The 24,660-nt window shown below is 29.7% G+C and overlaps 2 protein-coding genes across 14 annotated transcripts in view; one reads left to right on the top strand and one right to left on the bottom strand.

The window, feature by feature from the left end:
* LOC113515380 (uncharacterized) overlaps positions 1 to 1,656 on the top strand; it is a 52,018-nt gene extending 50,362 nt beyond the window's left edge. For all 9 annotated transcript variants that reach the window (XR_008252677.1, XM_031910419.2, XM_031910421.2 and 6 more), the window contains one exon: positions 728 to 1,656. Coding sequence is in view for 8 of the 9 variants with exons in the window: in XM_031910419.2 (XP_031766279.1) it covers positions 728 to 847 (120 nt within the window). In the remaining variant the exon portion in view is untranslated. The remainder of the gene's footprint in view (positions 1 to 727) is intronic.
* On the bottom strand, positions 1,239 to 23,444 carry LOC113515702 (probable E3 ubiquitin-protein ligase HERC4). 5 transcript variants are annotated; one of them, XM_052893405.1, is made up of 21 exons: positions 23,153 to 23,444; positions 22,606 to 22,777; positions 21,973 to 22,212; positions 21,032 to 21,188; positions 19,783 to 19,891; positions 19,104 to 19,235; positions 18,359 to 18,538; positions 17,508 to 17,531; positions 17,093 to 17,164; positions 15,721 to 15,909; positions 13,380 to 13,559; positions 12,569 to 12,703; positions 11,979 to 12,140; positions 11,090 to 11,266; positions 10,196 to 10,471; positions 9,474 to 9,651; positions 8,365 to 8,543; positions 7,465 to 7,656; positions 6,705 to 6,847; positions 6,020 to 6,128; positions 1,239 to 5,341 (listed from the first exon to the last, which is right to left on the bottom strand). In XM_052893405.1, the coding sequence occupies exons 1-21, from the start codon at positions 23,216 to 23,218 to the stop codon at positions 5,189 to 5,191; spliced, it is 3,225 nt and encodes a 1,074-aa protein (XP_052749365.1). In that variant the 5' UTR covers positions 23,219 to 23,444; the 3' UTR covers positions 1,239 to 5,188. The 5 variants fall into 5 exon arrangements, with proteins under 5 accessions (XP_052749365.1, XP_052749367.1, XP_052749368.1 ...); XM_052893407.1 differs by having other exon boundaries at positions 10,196 to 10,423; XM_052893408.1 differs by lacking the exon at positions 17,093 to 17,164.
* Positions 23,445 to 24,660: the final 1,216 nt, after the last annotated feature.

The raw sequence follows: 24,660 nt of genomic DNA, 5'->3' as shown, positions 1-24,660 counted from the left end.
CAGATTAGTGAATTGTCAGCTTAGTTGCCTACCGACGTACATCAAATCATTTCATCGACTAAATCGCATATACCTACTCAATGACATCCATATCTTTCTATCTACAAAGCTTTGCGATGTAGACAAGTCTGCATGAATGTAAAACAAAATACGTTTTGTAACGTCCAGAATCCAAATTTACAAACAAATGAGAACATATATGTTGCACCCTACTTATAGAATTCACTGTAAAACAAAATGGCTAGTCGTATTAAAAACAGAACCATTTTTATTATGACGAAGATAAATCAACATTTGTAACTTGACACTGCACTATCCAGTGCAGTTCTTAACTAAATTCTAAACTTTTAAGCCACTGTCAGTCTATGACACTACTTCCACAAGATTTGTTAGTCATATTACTATAAGGCTTAACATCAGCCGCCATATTATATAACATTTATTTTCGTATGAAGATTCTTATTCATAAAAACTAACAAAAAAAAAGACAAAAGTATATGAGACAGTTCATGTTTTTATGAATAAGGTAACCCTCTTATTCATAAACCTTCATATAGACGTTAAAAATTGTAGATACATATAGCAAAAATCACAAAGACAATCCATCTAAACGTTCGATCCGTCGTAATACGAAACGGTTTTTTATTTAATACGACAGCTGATGCATTGCAGAGAATTCTACTATTTGTCTACGACATACACTGACACGACGAATTTTATGTTTCAGGTAAACAAGGATTACACATCCTTCTTCGCTCAACATGCCCTCAACCACAACTACCCTGGCTACCGGGCGCCACCTGGCACGCAACATTACGAAGACCTTTCCGGCCGATCTTCTTACTAACATAAAAACAAATCATTAGACTTACATCACCCGTAGCGAATATAACTAATAATTATTCTTCAATTCTTATCATAATTATTGTTCTGTTGTTTGTACTTAAATGGCTAAAAGTGTCATGAAATGAGGGCAAATCCATTTAGTGACGTCAACAGTAACGGTATTAAAACTTCTTACATCGTATTCATTACAAAATATACCATTACATTAGTAAAACCTTTAAATTGATCTTCAATACCGAATTCTAGGGTAGTTCCTCAAATTAAAGTACTTGTATAGACTTTAGGTATTAAAGTCTTGTTGGCATGTACGAAATTGGATCGGTACTTATTATTAAGTATAATTTATTGTTAACCACTATTTAGCATGTAAGAATTAAATATTTTAAAATAAAAAAATAAAAAAAATCATTAGTGAAAATTAATTATCATATTAATGATATTTCACTTTTGCTATATTTCTCTTACTTATATTTTCTTTTATATTAAACTTTAAATACGATGTAAATGTGCGGCTTTATACATTGCGAACGTATGCGATATAATATTTAATCAGCTTTTCTAATCACAAATGTAAATAACCGTACTTCTATAAAGATGCAGTGATGTTTATACATATAAATTATATAAGAGCTTGACAAAATTAATATTAATACATATATATTAATAAATTATTGCTACCAATTCGGCCATGCTTAAAATTAACTAGTCATGAAGAGATTACACAAATATTTTGTATATAAAATGTTGAAAAGGCTTTTGTTTCGATATTATGTAATTATTATTTTAATGAAATAAATTGTATAAATGCCACCATTAGTTTTATTTTAATTATTCAATGAAAGTTAATAAAGTAAGATTACAAAAATATAAATTATAATTAGACGAAAATATATTATAATCTGTATCTGAAGCTCTCCAAAATTATAAACATTAGATTACAAATTAAAAATGCATTTAAAATTATAAATCTGCATTTCTGTTATACACAACATGTAAAGCTTTCAGATCCTTAAATAAGTAATTCACAATAAAACACAACATTTAATACAAAAATATATTGTTATATTATATAATACATACACGTGCATACCACCCCGAAACAGCCGGGCTGAGGTGCACCCAAAATAATTTAGAAAACGACAACAGTGAACTAGCAAAGCTACAATCGGTTTTATTTATACACGCAACAAAGTATTTTGAGACTATTTGCTAATTATGTAAACAACAAGCTTACCATTCCACTATCACATTTCCGAAATATTATTCTGACATGTAGAATTTAACATATTTTTAACATAAAAACAATTATTGTTTAAAATAACAAACGCTATACTAGAGCCTGTATAGACATAGTCGCAGAGCACAAATTTTGCCCTTTCAGACAATTGCCAGGGGATTATTGTGTTATGAGATGCAATTTTGTTCTATTTTGGGAGACAAACATGTACGAGAATTGTAATTATTGGTCTGCGCAGTGTCTTAGAATTCGATTCATCAAAGTGCCAATATGACACGATTTAATGTGATTACATATAAATTATTCAGAACAATTAATAATTATATGTATATCAAAAATATATATAAATATATGAAACGTGTATCAATAATAAATTATAAATGTACCGTTCTATATAAAACATCAGAACCAATATAAACAAATTAGTTAAACTCTTGAAAATTGGAAAACAAATTTTCAAGAATTTTCGTAAGAAATCGTACAGTACAATATCAAGACTACGAGGTCAGTGCACTATCGATGCAAACATTTTAAGGTAGCGGGCGGCTACGCCTGTTACCCAATTTTAAACATATGTATAATCGCTATTTTTTTTACAAGTCTAATAAAGAATATATATATAATTTATCATAAGTCTACATTCCTAGTGTAAAATGCCAAAAGTAGCTCAATTTTAAAATCAGAAATATTAAAATCACTTAGAGTCTCCATTTATATATACTCTTAAAACCTTTACACAAGTCATTATTCCTTTCAATACACTTAACCCAGAAATAAAAATATACTAGTCTGTAAGTTTCTAAATCCCACAGACTTGATTTATATGATTATATTCCATCTGAAAGAAATCTCACGAACAAAATTATTTTTAATTTAAATTATGTTTGAAAAATTAAGCAAGACAAAAATCAATTAACAGCATCGCCACAATATATGACGTATTGATTGTTTATTTATAATTGATAATGAATTATTAAATCGTGTCATAGAAAAGAGACAATAAATAGGCTAACAAAAATTAGCTTCGACTATAAACAGCAAGATTTTTGAGGCGTAATTTTAATATCACAAAGTAACCATATTATGTACAAAATTGGCTTCGTAACCCATAGACGAACATTCTACAAAATTTATAAAACAAATTATTGTCAGTATTAAAGGAGTCAATCGGCAGTGCCGACGGTACAAATAATAATGGCTGAAATTGTTTAACCTGGAAAGGAATCATAATCATCATATCAGCCATTATCTGTCAGGATAAGGAGATTGAGAAAATTACATGGAAATTCTGTTTATCCATTTAACTGCTTTATTTTGTATCTGTTACTCTAGGCTTAATGAGCTTATGAACCAAATCAATAGTTTTTTAATATTTCTGGCTAATACAAGTAATTTGAAAATATTGTAAACGTTTGTTTTATATTCTGTCTGAATTGTATTTACTTATTATTTATTTATTGTATACTGCATTACACTATTACTGCAGCTGAATAAACGGGGGAAAAAACATGCGAACACAGGTTCACTATTAAATAAATCCGACTGGAGTACTCAAAAGGTTAACTTAATTTCTTTGTTTAGTCCAATGTAGCCAACAATCCGTTAGATCAATATTACCACATAAAATACAGAAAAAGATGAAACTATGAATAAGAAAATGGCAAAAATAATAGCAAAATTGTTATCACTTTCCTATATATACTTTCCTTTTTATATTAAATATCACACAAATTAATAATAAATACGTTTTTACACACACGTGTAGACTAATATAATTTTTGTTCCTCGCAACCAACAAATTGAAAATTATTTGTAGCGATTCGTCTAACATAACTAGCTAATGTGCAGGCTTCGTGTGGCCACCCACTTATGAGTTAACTAAAAAGCCCGTTCCAGAAACACCAAATGTTGAGATTATACAACGCTGTGCTTCAAGCAACGTGCATTATAAATGCAAAATGCATCACATCTAGGTAGGACGCTGAATCTAGAAGCGAAGAGTCAGGAAAAATTCCCTTTAACCATTCACACTCGTTATGTCACAGCTTCCAGTATTCAGCTATTTTTAAATTACTAATAGTATTCCGACATAAATAATATCAATGTCATTCTTATTATAATTAGACACTTGAAATGTTTTTATGTAGTTACGGAATATTTTTATTGAGAATATAATTATAGATTTAAAAAAAAAACAAATAATATATTAATATTTATAATTGAAAAAAATTCAATAATGACGTCCTCTTTAAACCAGTCTTTATACACAGGGACTAGAGCGCCCTCTTTAAAACCCCGTTCGCTTTGAATTTTTTTCATTGATAAATGTTCATATTTTCAATACCATTAATGACAAAATAAAAACACTGTAATGCGAGAATGTTATACTAAGTCTATGATTTGCGATACTTCTTAATTTATCCTTAATAGTATAGTTGGTGTGGTATATTGTCATATTACATAGTCAATGCCGAACAATTAATATCATATAAAAGAGTAAAACTCCGTTTCGCTGAGATTATAAGCAAATATTCTGATAGATTTACCTACCATTGAACTAAATAAGAAACAATTTAGCGATTATTAGATTTATTTTATATCACAATTATTTGAAATCACACATTGTGATCAAATTATCCTAAATGAGCATCAAATTTGAACAGATGAGATGTTCGTTAATGGTCAATCCGTCACAGGCATAATTTCAGTCTTTACATGGGCGGACATATGACCAAAATGCATAGATTTACAAAAAACAAAACCCATACAAAAGTGGTATATAAAAGATTCACCAAATAAAATAAAAAAAAGTTGTTGTATAATAAAGCATGAGTGGAGTAAAATATTACTTATATACATACACTTATGTAAAATATTCATAAATTTGTAAGAACTCTCGTTGTTTCTTTTAAATATAACAACAAATATTACAGGCTGATCAGAAATTAGTACAAATTTAATTATATGCATATTACAGTCGAAAAGGTGCTAATAAAAGTAGCGTCTCTTTTTTTGTAAATCTATACAGAAGTGTAACTGTATTGTTGTCTTATGGTTGACAGTCGGAATACTTTGATAATTTACTTATATAACGCGGTACGTAATTCAGACTAGTGAGAAACCCTGTGTTTGCTGTATTGCTTGCATTAAATGATATTTAAGCCTTTCTTTTGTTTTATACCTAGGCAAGTCTAGTAAGTTAAAACATGTATGGGCTACTGGAAAGTACCTATCGTCTGCTACAGGCTGGATTCGGATCTGAAAAAGCAAATTATAAGAATAAAAGCAACATGATAAAAAATGAAGGTAGATATAACATTTAGAGGCATAATTTATTATTAAAAAATCTATTTATATAAATAATTTCAAAACAATCAAACTTTATCATAAAAAAAATATCTATTATTTCTAATGAATTTCAGACAATTTCCCTATATCACTTTTTTACAAAGTGGCTCACCATATATAAAATAATGTCCTATAAATATAAACAATATCATCATCACAGACTGTAGGTACTAGACAATAATTAATGGACATACTTAAATAGATTTCATTTAATTAAAAAACTTTTGTAAATCTTTTTTTATACAACCTAGAATGGCAAACAAGCTGTCGGCTCACCTGATGGAAAGTGGTAACCGTCGCCTATAGACATGAGCAGTACCATGGACATAACAGAGTATACTGTTTCGCCCATGATACCCCATGCGTTGTTTTGTTAAACGTTTTATTAATTAAGGAAGACATGAATCTTCCTTAAGATGTATAACAAACTAAAGCCATTAATGTATCAGTTTGTTTCTATACTAGTTGTGTTAAGTAGCAGTTTGGATACATGCCTAAAATGACCACTAATAACATAAGAGGTTTCTATAAATATTTTGCAACATATTGCTAAGATTATTCTAATAAATAAAAATATATTAAGCTTACTTTTATATCACGCATCCCCTGTATAGGCACTCGATCACTGCCGGTCAAAAACAGTAGGAACTTTTTCTTGTCTTCAATCGATAGCTCATGGAACACTTCCCAAAACCATCTGTGTGCATAACAGAACATAACATCAATTATGAAGATTACGGAGATTCCACCCGATTTTAATTTATTCATTAACGGAAATTAAATGTCTTATTTCAGAGTTAACAAATCATTATGAAATTTGGTATACACGTACGATATGGGATGGAGAAGGATATAGGTTACTTTTTGTCCTGGTCACGCAGACGAAGTCACGGGTAAAAGCTAGTAATAGTATATATATAAAATTTCATAACAACTGGTTAAGCTGATGAGGTGTCAAAAAGTAACTAACAAACTTATTTTCGCATTTATAATATTAGTCCACCTACTAACAACATTAATTGAAATTTATTTTAATGATACTTAAAAGGACAAACAAGCTGACGGCCCACTTAATGGAAAGTGATAACCGTCGCCCATAGACATTAACAACACCATAGACTACACTGTAATGCTCATTGTACTGCTCTGTGATGAAATTCCAAACCTAAACATACATCCAAAGTTCACTATGGAATATTAGTAACATTATTTTTTTTTTTTTCTAAAATCCATATGTTGTTATTATTATTATTAGGTTTTACAATTCACTCACCTAACTTGTTGGTCGTTAGGAAAATATCCATTCTTGTACTCGCAGTTGTTCTCGAACATATCCCAATCATATTCTTCATTGCCAATCACCACTGACATTAGTTCGTGGGATCTGAACAATTTTATAATGTTGCTACCACATACCTGTAAACATAAATTTGTTTGTGACAAAATCACATTTTTTTATAGTGAGTATAAAAGTTACAAAGTTGAGCTACCAGTGAGGGATAGGAGAAGAAGTCAGTTCACTTGGCCTATCGTGATCATTACACTATAATTTAGCCACGATGGTTTTCATATGGAAGTGGACCTAATAGAATATATATATATATATATATATATATATATATATATATATATATATATATATATATATATATATATATATATATATATATATTCTATGGACCATGGACATAACAGAGTATACTGTTTCGCCCATGATACCCCATGCGATGCCATACCTGAGGACTCAGGTGTTATTCCTTTGTATCATGTAAATTCACTGCCATATCCCACCCTAAGACAGCCATGCAAACACAACTGCTTCACGATAGAAACACGAATGGGACAGAGGTACCGAAGCAATCGACTTTTGTACAAAGTCTCCCTCTGGGATTATTAGTTATGCGGACTGCAAGTTCCATATTACAGTTAGTATATAAGCTGTCAGGTTGACCTCCCCGCTGTCCCCTCTGTAAAACAATCGTGCTTAATTCCAGGTGTATTTATCACTTATAAAAATCATAAATAAAAATTACCTTTTGGAAACCTTGATTGAAGGCTTTGAACTGATTCGAAACGGATTTGTTCAGCAAAAAGTCCACATACAACTCGACATACTCCTCTTTATTCTCATGCGTAACCGGTACGTTCTCACCGTCTTCTTTTAAAAGGTGCACTTCAATCTGGCCAAACACTTCAGTGTTCACAGCAAAACATAAGCTGAATACCTTAAAAATAAATACGCATTCTGAATCACGTAAAGCGACTTCTATAAAGTAAAATACTCTTGCATTGGTCACATAATAATTTTTTTACCTTACGTTATTACGTTAATGTCGAAATACATTAATGTGTAAATACAGATAATATGATGCAATTACAAACAATCTGTCGATAAAATTATCACTACATAGTATAAAACATACTTCCAGCTGTCTATCCCTATGTATGCTTAGATCTTTAAAACTACTCAACAGATTTTGATGCGGTTTTTTTTTTAATAGATAGAGTGATTCCAGAGGAAGGTTTATATTTATATTACATACATAATATAGTAGAGAAACACTGATAATTTTAGAGGTTTCTAATATGATGTCGTAAACATATTTTTTAGCATTTCACCCGTGCGAAGCCGGGGCGGGTCGCTACTACAAGTGTTTAATACTTTAACATTAATAACGACAACTTATTAGGTTTAATTAATGTAAATTAGATTAAATTTGATAATATGGACTAAAACATTACATCGACCCCAAAAATTTATATAATTGAAATAAGGGTAGGAAGATGATGAAACTGAAGGTTGAATTACGTTTAGTGAACAAAAGGAAAATATAATATTAATAATGATCTATATTATTAAAATATATCATCATCACACTTTCAACTTAATTATATTATATGTTTAGAAACGTAAAAAAATCCTAAATACAAACCTCTTCTACATCGTCATCGGGATAGTCCAATAAGTTCTTCAAACTGTTAGCGAGAGTTGGATACAAATCCGTCAAATCATCCAACATGACCGATTCTCCCAATAATTTCTTATATAGCACCAGTGGAAATGGTACGTAGATTATTATAGAATTGTATATAGCTAGGCCGTATATTGCACCTGGTGGAGAAATGATTATGTATTTATTTAACATTATGTTTCGACCCTTTAAGATGTTTTATTTAACGATAAAACAGTGGACTATAAAACTGTTATAATTCTCGTTGTGTGAAGTTTAAATTTGAATAACATAATATAATTTAGAGCTACGCATACAGTGCCGTCGGTAGCGCGACGCGAAGTGGAGACAGAACCAACTTAAGCCGAAACCGCACGACGGATCTCAGTGTTGCAGTTCGATGAAGTTCGAACGATCATTATAATATATTTTTTTTTTATATTTAACATTAAAAAAGTTCACTTGTAAAGTGAACTTTTTTAATGTTAAATTATTTGCTTATCCATCACCTGTTCCATTACTACAATACTTATAGTTACAGTATTGCGATAATTTACAAAGTTTGTGAAGAAGCACTTGTGAACACAGTTAGTTTATAATCACACTATAATATACCACGGTATCACATAAGAAACATTGGGGCCGATTCTGAAACACCCTTTCTCTAAACGTATTTAAAAACAAAAATTTTCATTTGAAATTATCGCAAAATCTTTACTGTAAAAACCAGAATGAACTAATTTTCTAATATATGTCAAAATTATTATAGTTTATAATAACCCATAAAACAGTAACTTCATAAAATTACCAAATTATAATAATAGGTTAAGAAATAAGTTTAGAGAAATCGCATCTTAGAATCGGCCCCAATTTATGTATTCATACTAATTGTAACAGCAAAGTTCCAGTCACGATATCTCTCGAAATGATTCATGATTGATAATATTATTGTTGTCATATACATTTAATTATTAAGTGATTATAGTCGTAAGCTTTCCTCAAAAAATATTTTTTCAGGTCGTCGGAATTTATACGAATCGTGTTCGGCATAATAGTGTGGAACTAGACTTAAATATAAAAATTGTCCTCACCAATTAATTGATACATAACATCGTCTTCAAATGGGTTGTTGGAAAACCAAATCATATTGGTCTCCTCAGATTGTTTGAACATTCCATACACTGGGTCAAATATCTCCTTTAGTAATAACTGAAAGAATTCCTTCTTCACCCCGCCTGCGTCCTCTGCCTCCTCACCCTCGAATGCTATCTGAAACAATGATATTACTCACAACTCCTGTAACTAAATAATTTTTCAAATAATATTTTACTTTTATATTATCATTAAGAATATTTTTAAGTAACATTTTCTTCCACAAAAATATCTAATTCAACTGTAACCAAATTGGTATGGAATGAACAAGAGTGAAAACATACAAATTTGAGTAAATTGAAGAAATTTATTTTATATAATCACTTTCACAAATATTATAGCATATCATTAGTGTTTTTTTTTTTTTTTATTTTTTAAACAGATTTGTTATACTACTAAAATTATGAAACAAGTACAATTATTTCTTTAGAATAAAAAAGTCTACTTTTATTCTAATTCTATTTCTTTATTTAAAATAAAAATAAAATATAAAACATACCATCATCATCATCATCTCAGCTATTATCTGCCCACTGCTGAACATACGCCTCCCCCACAGACTACCATAAGGAACAGTCATAAAGTAGTAATTAATAAATTAAAAAAAAAATCATTTATTAATACACTGTAACAAACCAGTCCATACAAAAATAATACTCACTCTAAGAGGTTTTTTAAGCTGCGAACTATCGTGGCTACCAATTTGTATCATAGTGTCCCGAACTATATGCTCCCTTGACACCGTCAGATTTAGAAATTGGTCCTGTGAATGATACTGATACAGATATGTGGGATCGAACATTAAACGGGAAAGCATCTGAGTGGCTGCCCTGTTTACTGCGAGCTGCATTTGCAAATGTTGATCCACCTTCAACAGCAATGACTTGCACTGAACGTCGAACAGAAATGGGTAATTACACATATGGGGTTGGGATGGCTGAAAAAATAAATGTTAATCTTAAAAAATTATAAATCAAATAAATATGCTTATGAGTGTAATTCTTATATATTACATAATATTATATCTATATTAATTCTTAACAAGTTTTTTCCTATTATGTACTAGTTATATTATTGTTTTTTCTTCTAAGTAATTGACACAACAGCTGGATGCGTCATCTTATTTTATTTTTTTCTTTTTCGATTCATCAGAGGGAGACTTTGTACAAAAATCTTTTACTCGAGTACCTATGTCCCATTAGCGTTTCTATCGTTAAGTAGTTGTGTTTGCATGGCTATGTTTAGGTTTGAAGGGTGAGATAGGGCAGTGAATTTACAAGGTACAGAAGAATAACACCTGAATTTTCAGGATTGGCAACGCATGGAAGGTATTATGGGCGAAACAGTATAATCTGTTTTGTCCTGCTGGTACTGCTCATGTCTATAGACGACTGTTACCACTTTCCATCAGGTGGGCTGTCAGCTTGTTTGCCATTTTAAGTTGAATAAAAAAAATCGATCCATTATTCTTTAGTAAAACTTTTCAGTTTTACTGGAAATGACACCTTTAAAAAAACGGTTTCAAATTTACCTGTATAAAAGAATGTATACTCACATTTTTATCTGTGATCCAATTAATATAATCCGATGCGATATCTACGTAGCTACAGAGGTCCTCGACATAGAAACACTCAGCCGATATTTTAGGTTTCTTTGGATTGGTGAAATTAATTTTATTTAATAATGACAATGTGTCTAGGATTTGAAGAATGCTGTGTGTAAAATATATTTTCTGAAAAGTGCACAGTCTGATAGAGACAAAAAAAATTTAAATAAATAGCGATATATCTGTTAATGAATTATATATATTTCAAATAATAAAAATATTTTATTTCAAATAGTCAATCATTATGAACAAGAACTAATAAATGTGGATATGAAAAATCATAGGCTCAGGATAGTATCTGTGGTCCTAATAGATATGACAATAATAATTAGAACGAGACACCGTTATAAACAAAACACAAAAGTGTGAGCAAGATCAGAAATATTTTTTTATTTGTTTATATTTACCATCTCATAAGCATTGTTTATATCACCCGTTCAAATTAAATAGCTGTCGCTATTATATCGCACCAACGAGGAGGTACATTTTATATTTGTTCATTTGTCCAATGACGTCATTCTATTATTTCATAACGCATACATTTATAGCATTTCTATGGCATTCTCTTTCTACACGAAAAAACTGTAACCTAATAATAATAAACTACTTGACAACTATGTTATATTTTGTCACTGTGGACATAGAATTATTTGTAATAAATTACTATCATCATAATAATGTGGACAGCAGTGAATATATTAAACTGTTGTAACTAATTAACTTTAAACTGTATTCAAAAATTTTATTTAATATCTACATTTCATAATATTTTAATATTTTTTTCAGAAGATAGATGATTCAGGCAGTCAGTTACAAGTCTAAAAAAATCATAATTTACCTTATTGGCTCTCACCGCTGGTTGCATTAACTCATAAACAATAACGCTTTTAAATATGTCCACTAGCATTTCAAAGTATTCGGTAGATTGCGCTTCCCACCATTTTTGCACTATCTTTTGTGGTAATGTTGACAATTTGTTGAACGCCTCAGCAAATGGACCCTATAAAAACATCTACTTGGTGAAATAACAATATATTTCTCAATCATAATCTCTAAGGAATAGTACTATAACTTTTTTCATCCACTTTTAAATAGTAGAAACCAAATTGAAGATGCGAGAGTAAGTTTACGTGCTTATTAGTCTTACGATATTGTCATCAATTAATCGTTAATTTTATTATTATTATTTTTTTTTTTATAAAAGAGAATAATTTCTGAGGAATCATTGTTTTCAGGACCAAGAAACTGATGTGTCTTGCAAATGACTTCAAAATCATCATTATCATCTCAGCCATTATCTATCCAATGCTGAAAGTAGTATCTCAATACACTATCATAAAAGAATGATTTCCATTTTTTACTAATATAATTGTTATTTGTTATTACGTTCTTTTTCATATTTTATAAATTTATGCAATTGTATGTAACCTGTAATTCTGTATGTCGCCGCGGGTTCCTCATTTCGTGGTATAAGGGCAATATAAGAAACATCCTCAGTACTTCTGCATCTGGCGGAGATATCTTCATTTTCTTTATTATATTCTCTGTTAGGTGGGTAAATATCTGCAAGAGTATTATCATAACATCACTTACTAATACAAGAAATATTCTATTACATATAAAGTTGCCGTATTAATTTATTAAGACAATGAAAATCTTTGTTGCAAATTGTCTTAGTAAATAAACATATAAATTTAAACATTCTTAGAATTTCTTTTTATATTCATATTTCTGTCATTTAAAAAATGAAGATTTTACAAATCAGTCAGTCAGGAAGACATATTAAAAATTAACAAATATTGTACTTTTGTATTGTATCTTTGCAGTAAATGCAAATCAATATAGGTATAAAATTCATATACTACGTTCTTGATTAAAACATTCAGAAGTCAATCTAGATAGTCACACACAGTAATATTATAATGTCCATTTACAAAACATTTAACAATACAAAAAAATATTAAAATAATAATAATTAATATGATAACATACTAAACTGTTGCTTGATGGAGCCGAGTTTCGAGAGAAACTGTTTTCTCTTCAACGAATCTGCTTTCGTTAATTATTGCGAAGGACCAGAACTTCTTCGGCAGCTTTTAAGTTAACGCCAGGAACATTTTTTAAAACATTCAGAAGTCAATCTAGATAGTCACACACAGTAATATTATAATGTCCATTTACAAAACATTTAACAATACAAAAAAATATTAAAATAATAATAATTAATATGATAACATACTAGTTGCTTGATGGAGGTGTTTTCGAATCTGCTAATTATTGCGAAGGCTTCTTCGGCAGCTTTTAAGTTAACGCCAGGAACATTTTTGTTGCATCCGAAATGGGCATTATTATCCAGCAGGAATGAACCGTTCACGCACGCCAGCGAACCGAATACAGTCTCCAAATAGGCCATGAGATCCTAGGAAATATACAAAATTAATATTTTCAATCATTTATCAAGAAATATTTTGGATCAGCATGACACCACATGAAAGTAGGGCTATTTGGACTAGAATAGCTTTTAACACATTAGAAATAACATTTGGGAGTAGCATGCATAAATATATGTTTCTTTATACTTGGATAATTTAATTAACAATCTTATTATTACTTCTTTTTTCTAAATTAGTTTTTTTTAATTTTTTAAATTAAAAATATGACCGAAAAAAATACAGTGAGTGTAAAAAGTATTCGTACACCTAGGGTTATAATAAAAAAAATACGAATTTGATAGACTTTCCTCTATTTATTTAATTTAAATCAATACTGTTAAATAGTTTAACATTCCCGCACTTTGTTTATGATAATTTTTGTTTTTTAAAAAAAAAATTATGCAACATAAAAATATTTTTACGTTAACTAAGCAAATAATGACAAACAAAAAGTATTCGTACATTCATTCTTTTTTAAATGAAATTCTGTATAAATCATTTATTCAATCGAATTTTTCATATGCCTACAATGCCAAGGTCATTTTTAATACGTAGGCATAGATATTAGACGTTTTAGTTGCACTCGTGACAAGTATAGACGTGTTTAGTTACAAAAATGGGTCGTAAAGCAAAAGAAACGAGTGAAGAGGAGAGAAAAATAATTATTAATTTGCATAATCAATGCAAATCATTATGTGAAATTGCAAAATTTGTCAATAGACCACGTTCAACCGTACAGACTGTAATTGATCGGTATTCTATTACTAAAACACTAAAAAACAAACCCAGAGGTGGGGCGTCCATCAAAACTCACGCCTCGATTGGATCGGAAAATTTTAAATTGTGTAAAAAAAAATCCAAAAATTAGTGCCCCTCGAGTGTTACAAGAAATTAATAATATCAATGATTGCCATATTTCTGTCAGTACCGTTCGGAACGTATTACGTAGTAACGATTATCATGGAAGAACTGCGCGTAAAAAGTATTGGGTAAATGATATTAATAGAAAAAAAGATTAGAATTCGCAAAAAAATATATTAATGAAAAAAATCATTTTTGGCAAACTGTTATTTACTCAGATGAATCGAAATATAATATTTTCAAATCGGATGGACATCATATGGTATGAAGAAAACCTAATATGGAATATAAGAAAGAAAATTTATGTCCAACGGTAAAACACGGTGGTGGGTCAGTATTTGTATGGGGTTGCATGAGTGCTTTTGGGGTGGGAAAACTTGCATTTATTGATGGAATTAGGAATCACAAAACGTATATTAATATTTTAAAAGAGAATCTTCTCTCTAGTGCAGCTCAAATGGGTTTTAACAATAATTGGATATTTTTACAAGATAATGACCCTAAACATAAAGCATGGAATACTAAAGCATGGATCCTGTTTAACGCTCCAAAATACCTAGAGATTCCTCCTCAATCACCTGATATTAATATTATAGAGCATGGGTGGGATTATCTCGATAATAAAATTGGAAATCGACCAATTTCAAGTAAAGAAACACTAAAAATTGCGCTTCGCGAAGAATGGGCATTGTTACCGTCTTCTTATATTTTCAAACTAGTTGATTCGATGCCGCAGAGACTCCAAGCTATCATCAATGCTAACGGTGGTCCAACAAAGTATTAATATTTTTTTAATATTCATTTACTTACAAATTTTATAAGTGTACGAATACTTTTTGTTTGTCATTATTTGCTTAGTTAACGTAAAAATATTTTTATGTTGTATAATTTTTTTTATTAAAAAACAAAAATTATCATAAACAAAGTGCGGGAATGTTAAAATATTTAATAGTATTGATTTAAATTAGATAAATAAAAGAAAGTCTATCAAATTCGTATTTTTTTTATTACAACCCTAGGTGTACGAATACTTTCTACACTCACTGTAGGTGCATTGACACATTCACTGTCATAACCCGTAACTCTCTGGATTATAAACAATAAAATACCCAATTCTTTATATTTCATTGCCCATTTTTTTAATTTATATTAATTTTGAAGAATTAATCATAAGAATACTAACTTAACGCGGCGTCCACAGTCTTATCATCACCAAATTCTATTAAATGTCAGCTTATTTTCCTTTTCTAATAGTAGAAAATAAAAATAAAAATATATATAACTCACTTGGTTTACAACATCATCATCTTTTACAGTTTCGCAAACATAAAGCTTTGGCAGATTCAGTGTGAGAATCTGTTTGTTGTGTTCTGGCACCCGGAAATCAGCGGACGCTTTGTCACAATTGGTGATTAGGAAACTATGATCACCTCCCGCGAACACTTTCATGGGTCCACTGAATATGTCTGGAGAGAACTGCAAAGAAAATAAATATTTGTCACATAAATAAAAAAAAATTTATAGCTAAAATACGAATTTGAATTTGTTTTAAAACAAACTAGATTAACACATTCAATCTACATAGTTATAATAGTCATTCCAATTCGAGCAAGTACAATATTTTACATACTGCATATTTAAATAATTTTAAAGAGATAAAAGATTAAGAGACTATTAAATCATAATATAACTTATCTGTGGTGTGTGTCAATAATATTTATGATATATAATTCCACCATTAAAATTTTCGGATTTTAATAGTTAAGAATTGATTTAATTTTCGATTTTCGGTAATCAACTTTTAAAAAAGACATCTATAATATTTAAATACAATGTATATGAAACAATTAATCATAAATAGTAGATTAAATCAAATTAACTATCGCTGACACATAACACAGATAGGTATATTTTTATATCAATAGATATTAAAAGATATATTTCTACAATGGCAAAAATAAAAGATACAGCAATGCATTATGTGGATGCAATGGTAATGAACAAAGATATTATGTGAAACGACATATAGCAGGTGTATTTTATAATAACCACAGAGAAATTGGGGTTATTTAAAAAATTATCATAGTAGATTCTGTTAGAACTTGGATCTCCTTTGATAATCCTGGTATATGACGTCACCGCTGTATCGAAACTGGCCAACGCAGGAGTGTGAATATTAAGTATCTTAATTTTTTTAAAATTGTGTACAAAACAAACACCCTGATGTACGCCTGTATGCACTTATGTATGAATGAGTTTATAAAAAAAAAAGTAAATGAATGAACTAAATGAATTCCATACAATAAATATTAAAATAATGAGAATAGTCACAAAATAATTGCGGAATAATGATAAGTTGACAAATCGAAAACAAAATGCAATTGGCAATTCAACACAATTTTTGTATCAAAGAATTACGATTATTACGCAGACTTAATTGTCTATGGTTTTCATTAAATAGTTTGCGCGAACTACTATGATGTTTACTAAACTCGCCAACAAAAATTGGCAATGAACATAGATATTAGAGGACACTTAAATTTATATTTAATTAATATTAATCAACCAGTTTCGACAATGCGAAAACTTTGTAAACTTTAGAATCTAGAAATATTTTTGTAATATAAATATTGTATGTTGAATAGGCAAATGACTCAACATTTCGTTTCGAAGCACCCGCACTGCTGTGCTGACCATTTGTCGTGGGCTCCACCTTCGGTTTCTTCTTCGGCTGAAGAAGGATAGTTTACTATTAATAGTTATCATTTGCATAGGACCTACAGTTACTTAACTGTTCCAAAGTAATATTTATTTGGGCATAAGCTGAATAATTTTGAATGAAACTAATAATACAACTTTATCTATATAATGAAAACTGTTGTCAACTAATTATTTATTTGCTAAATACTATTTGACTAAATGATACAAAGGCCGGGAACTGTGTAACTAAGAAATAAGATCAATATTTAAAGCAAAAATAAAATATATATAAAATAAGATTAAAGAAATAGCAATGAAAAGGAAATGACAGTACACAATAGCTACATAATAGCCATTATATTAATTATATTCACCTTGCTTTGACCTGGATTTTCAGTCTGCACAAAAGCAATAGAAAAATAAGTTAGTTAACGAAGACTTATACATTGTAAACTGATATATATATATATAAATTATAAATTATTTACATAGGAAAAAACAATGTAATAAAAATTGTTCCAAAAATATTAACATCCTCTTCAAATGATTCACTATTGAAGTTCTCCCCATAAAAATGGAGGTGAATATGATAGTGAAGATGTAATGGCACAAGGATGAGTTAATCACAGTGCTGTAATACCTCCTACCTTCATAGGCTCACGCGTCATTACTTACCATCTAAATGATTTTATTTATCATATTGACATTTGTCACGACTACACATTAAATGAACTACATCTATTTTTTGTTTTAATATTAGAGCATGATTACAACAATCACCAGATCGTGACATTATATATAAAACCCTTTGCATTCACAGTTCTAACTCACTTATGTTCTGCCGTAAACAACTATGGCTGTGTTTTGATTTAAATGGTAAGATATGACAGATTACATGAAAATTATTAGATATAGACCTAATGCCTTAGTGTGTATCGTTATTGTCTGGGATTTATTTATTTATAGGTACATTGACAATGTTACATATAGTTCAATACAACACTTAACATGAACATGGTAATATATGCACACAAATTAAATATGTACAGAGCATTAACTATATAATAATTATAATGTGATGTGAAAATATATAATTAATTAAATTATTTGTACTTGACATTGGAAATAGAGGTTTTTTTAGGTATCTATAAACGACAAATATCACTACACACAAAGGATCTCATCAATCCATTTGCCATTTCAGGTCATTTAAAAAAGTACTAACGGGCGAGTCATCACTGGGCACGAAGGACACGGGCGTAGGCACCAAAGCTAAGGTGTGTTTACAACCGAGCTGACCGCGCGCGCCGTAGCCGCAGGCCAGGATGCGTTCTCCCACTCGGCACAGTAGATGGCGCCGCCCACATGCCACTTGCGTCACTGTGCTACCCATCAGCTCCATCACCTGACGCCAACCAAGATTCGATAAAAAATGCACTTAGATGCGCAATTTCAATTACTCAATTTTTTGTTATGGATGATAATAAAATGGTAACCCCGCCTGCGCTATCGGATAACACTGGCGGGGCAACAGGTCAGTTAGCCTATTGTGACGAATTCCACAAGAATTGTTCACGATGGTTTCCAGGAGGAACCACGTGGAGGTCGACCTGATAGAGTATATTGTTAACAATTGGGCGTTTAGACCCCATTATTAACAATTCCCCCTCAATTACTTAATTTAAGACTATATTTGTAACTTACGGAATCAAAAATTTGAAATTTGTAACACTCTTATTAATTGATACTACAGTCAATAGGATAAACAAAAACTGATACTCCATTGCCAACAATAGAACAATTCAACCATGAAATTCTCCCGGAAACTACTGTTATGGTGAGCTACAATGAACTTAGTGAAATCACTTCATCCTCCACTTATATCTGGATTTATCCAAAGTACAAAAAATAATGTTCAATCATTTAACCTTTACTAATTTATTTTAATTTATTTGCTCAGTAAAATATACCTGTCTTGGTACAAGTTCATCTTTTGTAGTTCCATGGCCTGTTTGTCCATATTCCCCAAAGCCACATGTAAATACACCACCGTCCAGTGTAAGAAATACTGTAAAGTCTTCTCCACATGCTATATGACATACCTAGAAAGTAATAATAAATAATAGACTAACAATAACATATTATTGAAAACTATAACATAAACATTGGGGCAAAAACCCTGAAAAGGTATTAGAATTATTATTTATAGTCCAAGTTGATGAGATTATTAGAAACTCAAAACATTTCAGAATTAAACACAAAATTTAAATACATATAAATAGTTTCAAATTCTTATTTAATATTTATGTATCTTCATGCCACAGAATAAATAAGTAAATATGAAATCACACACATTCAATATTTATTAAGAATTTTTTTTTTCTATACACAAAATTGGCAAAACCGTCTAAAAGGGAAGCCTATGTTCAGTAGTGAACAGTTAATGGCTGATATGATGATGTGTCCTTTAATTGTGATTAATAAACACATTTGGTTGGAGTCAAACAATATGTTGCCAGCTGGCATACATCTATCTGTCTATATTACATAGATTATTATTAATAATCTATGCATATATAAAACTTATCTGTCATAGTCATTAACAGTTGCTATAATTTAATAAAAGAATTATTAAATACAATTACATACTTTAACATTCCTTAATGTCTTTAGATGTGATGGATAACATCTGTGTTCTTTATCTTGTAGCCCAAGTTGACCATGAGAATTTTTTCCCCAGCCATAGACAGCACCAGATCTGTTAAATATAAATTAACAGCTATATATTATCTTAAATTAGATTTCTGAAACAGAAATAGGCTCGATATGTCTGCAGGATGAACAACTGTAGATTTTTTTTTTTTTTTTTTTTATTTTATTAAATGATGATAGATGGGCAAAAAAAGTCCTGGAATGGATACCACAAAAAAAAGGAAGAGAGGTCAACCAAACAGATGGTGGGCAGAAATGTCGGTGATGAAAAATGGACAGATTTGAATGAGAACAGCCCAATACAGGGATATGTGAAGAGAAAGGGGAGAGGCCTAGGCCAAAAAGGAAATTAATGTGATTTAAAACTTAAATAAGAACAAAGATTCATGAAATGATAATTATGTTGGACTAGAATAAATGACTATGTTATATATTATCTTTACACCAAGATCCAAAGAACAAAGACAATACCAAATGTCAAAGACAATTGTCTTTATATATCAGACCTCTATGCATGAACAGTATCCATTCAGAAGATGCTTTTCTACTACTTAGTAGAATCCTTCCTCTCTAAATAGATAATAATTTAACAATATTTTTCTTATCAGTAGTGTGGGAGAAAACAATGTTTGTTATATTGTGGTTAAATTTACTGATAATGCAGTTACTGATATCAGGTATGTAACTATGTAAATGTAAGCATACACAAGTTACACTATTTTATTTTAATTATTTTATGATTATGATGAATACATGATGTAACTACAATCTGTGACTAAGACAATACTGTGTGCTAGAAAAACTAAAATTTATTTTATTCAGTTTCCATTCCTGTTTTTATATAAATATTTGAAAATCAAATATGCTGTCATCTTCCTAAAGGTCAAATTCATGACCCTAAGAGGGATATGCCAGATATTTTTATTTACATAAATACTACTAAAACTGGCAAAAAATATAATTAAAGATAGCACATAAAAATATCACATAATTTTCTGTATCATTCATGGTATAGTATCCTATGAAATGAATTATCTATAATATACTACCCTAAGACTCTTGTGTTTGAAACTCTCATGGTCCAAATTTTAGACAAGTTAGATGGTGGCAACACCATCGGAAGAAACATGTTGCACCACCATATTCATACTTTCTATGTGTTTTTATAAACTAAAAAAATACTCACTTAGATAAAACAAATGTGTGATTGCTGCCACATGCTATCAATGCAATCGGTACACCAAGCAGTGATGTGATTTGTTGTGGTTTCATTTCCTTGTTTGTTACATTTCCAAGCCCACATTGCCCATAACTGTTTGCACCCCAAGCATATAGGTCTCCATCTAAACATTAATAATCATGTATTGCTTTTTTCACCATAACATGAAATATTAAATCCACAGATAAATCTTAATATCTAAAAATCCCATATTGCAATGTTTATTTACACTAATTTTAGAAACCACACACCAGATTTTAATAAAATTAGAAATGGTATTATGTGTTAATTGGTTTAATAGATGTTATGTAATCCACTATTTTTATATCTCATATTTTTTTATATCATTTTGTCTAAATGATGTATGTAAACCTAACATATGTACTTACATATGATGTATGTAAAACTAAACATAATAAAAAAAATATTAAAATTTAAGCATTGTTTGATTTGACTTTGAAATAGATTATCCAGATTTTCGATTATATAGAATACTCCTTTTTTGTTTGCTCCACCTTGAGACATAGAATAGTTTTTAATAAAAAGATCTTGTCAAGTATGCTATTTATTGGAATACATGGAACAAATTTAATTTTTATTTCAATAAATACTTGACACTTGACAAAATCTTGAATCCATGTAAAGCTACTCACCTTAGCTTTACATGGATTCAAGATTCACTAACCTAATAATAGGCAGACATTAATCTCAATAAATAGATAAAATATTTCAATCTCATATAGATATATTATCATGATCAACAACCTAAGTATTATAAGATCAAAGTTAATACATGATAGAGGCCATAGAATGCCATATATTTATTAAATTTAACAGTCACATTATGTTACTTCATTATTAAATAATGATATGACCAATAAAACTCTAAAAATTAATAAGATACATACTATTTGTCAATGCCATGGAATGATATGAGCCACATGCAACTTGAACCACATTTTTTGTTGCAAGTTTTTTCACTACACAGGGAACATTGTGTGAAATTGAATCAGTATCCACTACACCAAGTTGACCCATGCTATTGCAACCCCAACTATAGGGGATTCCCCATTCATTGAGTGCCAGAGAATGCTGAAGGCCACATGCTATTGATAAAATTTTATATTCCTTTAATTTTTCCACCAGATCTGAAATACAATTGGAAATATTAATATTTTAGTTCATTTCTATTTCAAGCATAAGAGTAATTTATTAGATTAATGCAATAGTTTACTAATTTCTCTCTATATCAATCTTACAAAAAACTTAGATAAATCTTTAGTTAATGATAGTAAATTGATTAAACAGTGGATGCGATGCAATAAATTATGTCACAGTCTCAATAATTAAAATACTTTAGACCCAAAATAAAATAGATCACTTGTGAGTGTATTTAAGTTACTAATCTTTTTCAAATTATAATTATAATTAATTTATTATATTTATAAATTGTAAACATTACTGAGGAAAATTCTATTTATTTGTAATTTTATTATATTTATTTGTACAATTAAAATAAAAATAATGAAAAAGTAACTTACCTGGCATTCTTCCCTCATTAGAATCAGTGTGACGTCCAAGCTGTCCTGCCTCATTACTTCCACATGAATATAAGTGACCCTGGTTAGTGAGGTACAGAACAAAGAATTCTCCTGCTGCTATACATCTGACATGATGACTCTCACTCCATTTTGATAATGTTGGTTTAATAACCTACGGATTCATTACAAATTCAGTAATATTTTTAAATTTACTTGTCAATGATATAGTAAAACATATAGCAGACAAAGGATGATAAACCCTTTATCATACATGATTTCTTAATGAGTCATAATGAATAAATATTACTTTTTTGTAAAAAAAAAAAATAACAATAGTTTATTTCTACATTAACGCAAAACTAACAAATATTGCAATATTATATATTTATAATATTCTAAATTAATTGTATACGGAGTTATTTTCATATATCATCTATCCATAGTAGACCTTGTTTACTGACACACAATAAAATAATAATAATCAACAGCAACATCTACATACAGAACAGGGATTTATATAAAAATATTCCCATATTATCATACTTACCAAATCAACATTTTCAGAATCATCTAAGCATAATTCGTGATATGTTCCATTACCCCAGCAAAACATTTTATAAAACACTTTTGTCAATGACAATTTCAGTTTAACCTTATACAAAAAAGTAATTAAATTTTGTTATGGAATCAAGTTATATGTTATTAAAAAGAAAATTAAAGGGTCTGAAAATTAGTGACAAAAATTTTAAACTGGAAATATCATTATGAAACGAATAATTACGTTTTTTAAAGTCGAGAACAATCTTTTCTCTTTACTTCTATATGTCATGTCATATAGGGTCATACCACTTCGATTAAAAAATAGTCTGTTTGAAATCTATGTAACCAATCCATTGAATTTGAAAGTGTTACCCTATAAGAAAATTAGGTCTTTTATGATATCTACTGATCTCAAAATTTTAGACAGAGATATATTATAAATTATTTTAGGATACGTGACTATTAATTTCTTTTATTATGTAGTTTCCTGTGGATGGTTACATAGAAATTTTTCATGTTTTATAAATTAAGAAATAATGCTTGTTTTTAAATTACGTAGTCTGTACATTATATTAGTGTCACCAACTTATCTGTGGAAAAAGCGCGGGAAACGTTTAAAAAAGCGGGAGTGTTTTTTGATCTTCTTTAAATTAATTTTATTTTTATTTATATAAGGATTAGTCTTTTTTATATATTGTGTATTAGATTGTATATTTAATTGTATATTTTGTAGTAATAGTGTTTGTTGCTGTAAATATTGGTAAGTAAATTACCTATATTAACATTATGGATCCACCTATAGACCCTGGGGGGACAACCCCCCAGGTGTCTGCAAATATAACTATTCCATTCAATAATAGTTTTGATATATTAGGTGAATCTAGTATGGACACAGATGGTTCTAGCGTTGCAAGTTCTAAACGTAAGCGAGTACGTGGTGAACGTCGCATTTGCAAACATTGCAATAAAAAACGAAGGAGGCACACCAAGGGTCTTGAATCTAAAATTAAAGATAGTGATTGTCAATGTATTGAAGATGAGAATCAAACTCAAGTATCAATACCAGTTGTAAACAATACCGAGTCTGTTAAACCTGCTTCTCCACCCAGTACTTTAAGCAGAACTTTGTACAATGCCGAGGATATAGCACCTTATGTCGTTCATGTACAAAAAAATGAAACACATCCTAATGATAACACTACATTACATCCTATTGCATTTGGTCGCTTTTTACACACTAATAAGATAAATAATATAGTGAATGGTAGCCTCAAAAGAATAGGAAGAAACCGTTTATCGCTTTCTTTCTCAAATTTTGAAAATGCAAATGCATTTTTAAATAATAGTAACTTAGTGACACATAATTTTAAGGCATTTATACCTTCTTTCCATGTAACCCGTATGGGAATTGTGAGGGGTATTCCTAAAGATTGGACAGAAGAGGAAGTAATCCAAAATATATCAGTACCTATAGGTTGTGGGAAAATTCTAAAAACCAGAAGAATAAAGAAAAAG

The sequence above is a fragment of the Galleria mellonella genome, unplaced genomic scaffold (genome assembly GCF_026898425.1).
Source record: "Galleria mellonella isolate WM207_F2 unplaced genomic scaffold, CSIRO_AGI_GalMel_v1 utg173, whole genome shotgun sequence".
In the NCBI taxonomy this organism is placed as follows: domain Eukaryota; kingdom Metazoa; phylum Arthropoda; class Insecta; order Lepidoptera; family Pyralidae; genus Galleria; species Galleria mellonella.
This window is presented reverse-complemented; position numbering and strand designations above follow the sequence as displayed.

Excerpts from the sequence above, each read along its gene's own strand:
- LOC113515702 (XM_052893405.1), bottom strand. The coding sequence starts at position 23,218 with ATGTTTTGCTGGGGTAATGGAACATATCACGAATTATGCTTAGATGAT. Across the intron at positions 22,778-23,152 it reads ATTCTGAAAATGTTGATTTG|GTTATTAAACCAACATTATC; the intron begins GTAAGTATGATA and ends ATGAATCCGTAG. Across the intron at positions 13,560-15,720 it reads ATGATGATGTTGTAAACCAA|GATCTCATGGCCTATTTGGA; the intron begins GTGAGTTATATA and ends TATATTTCCTAG.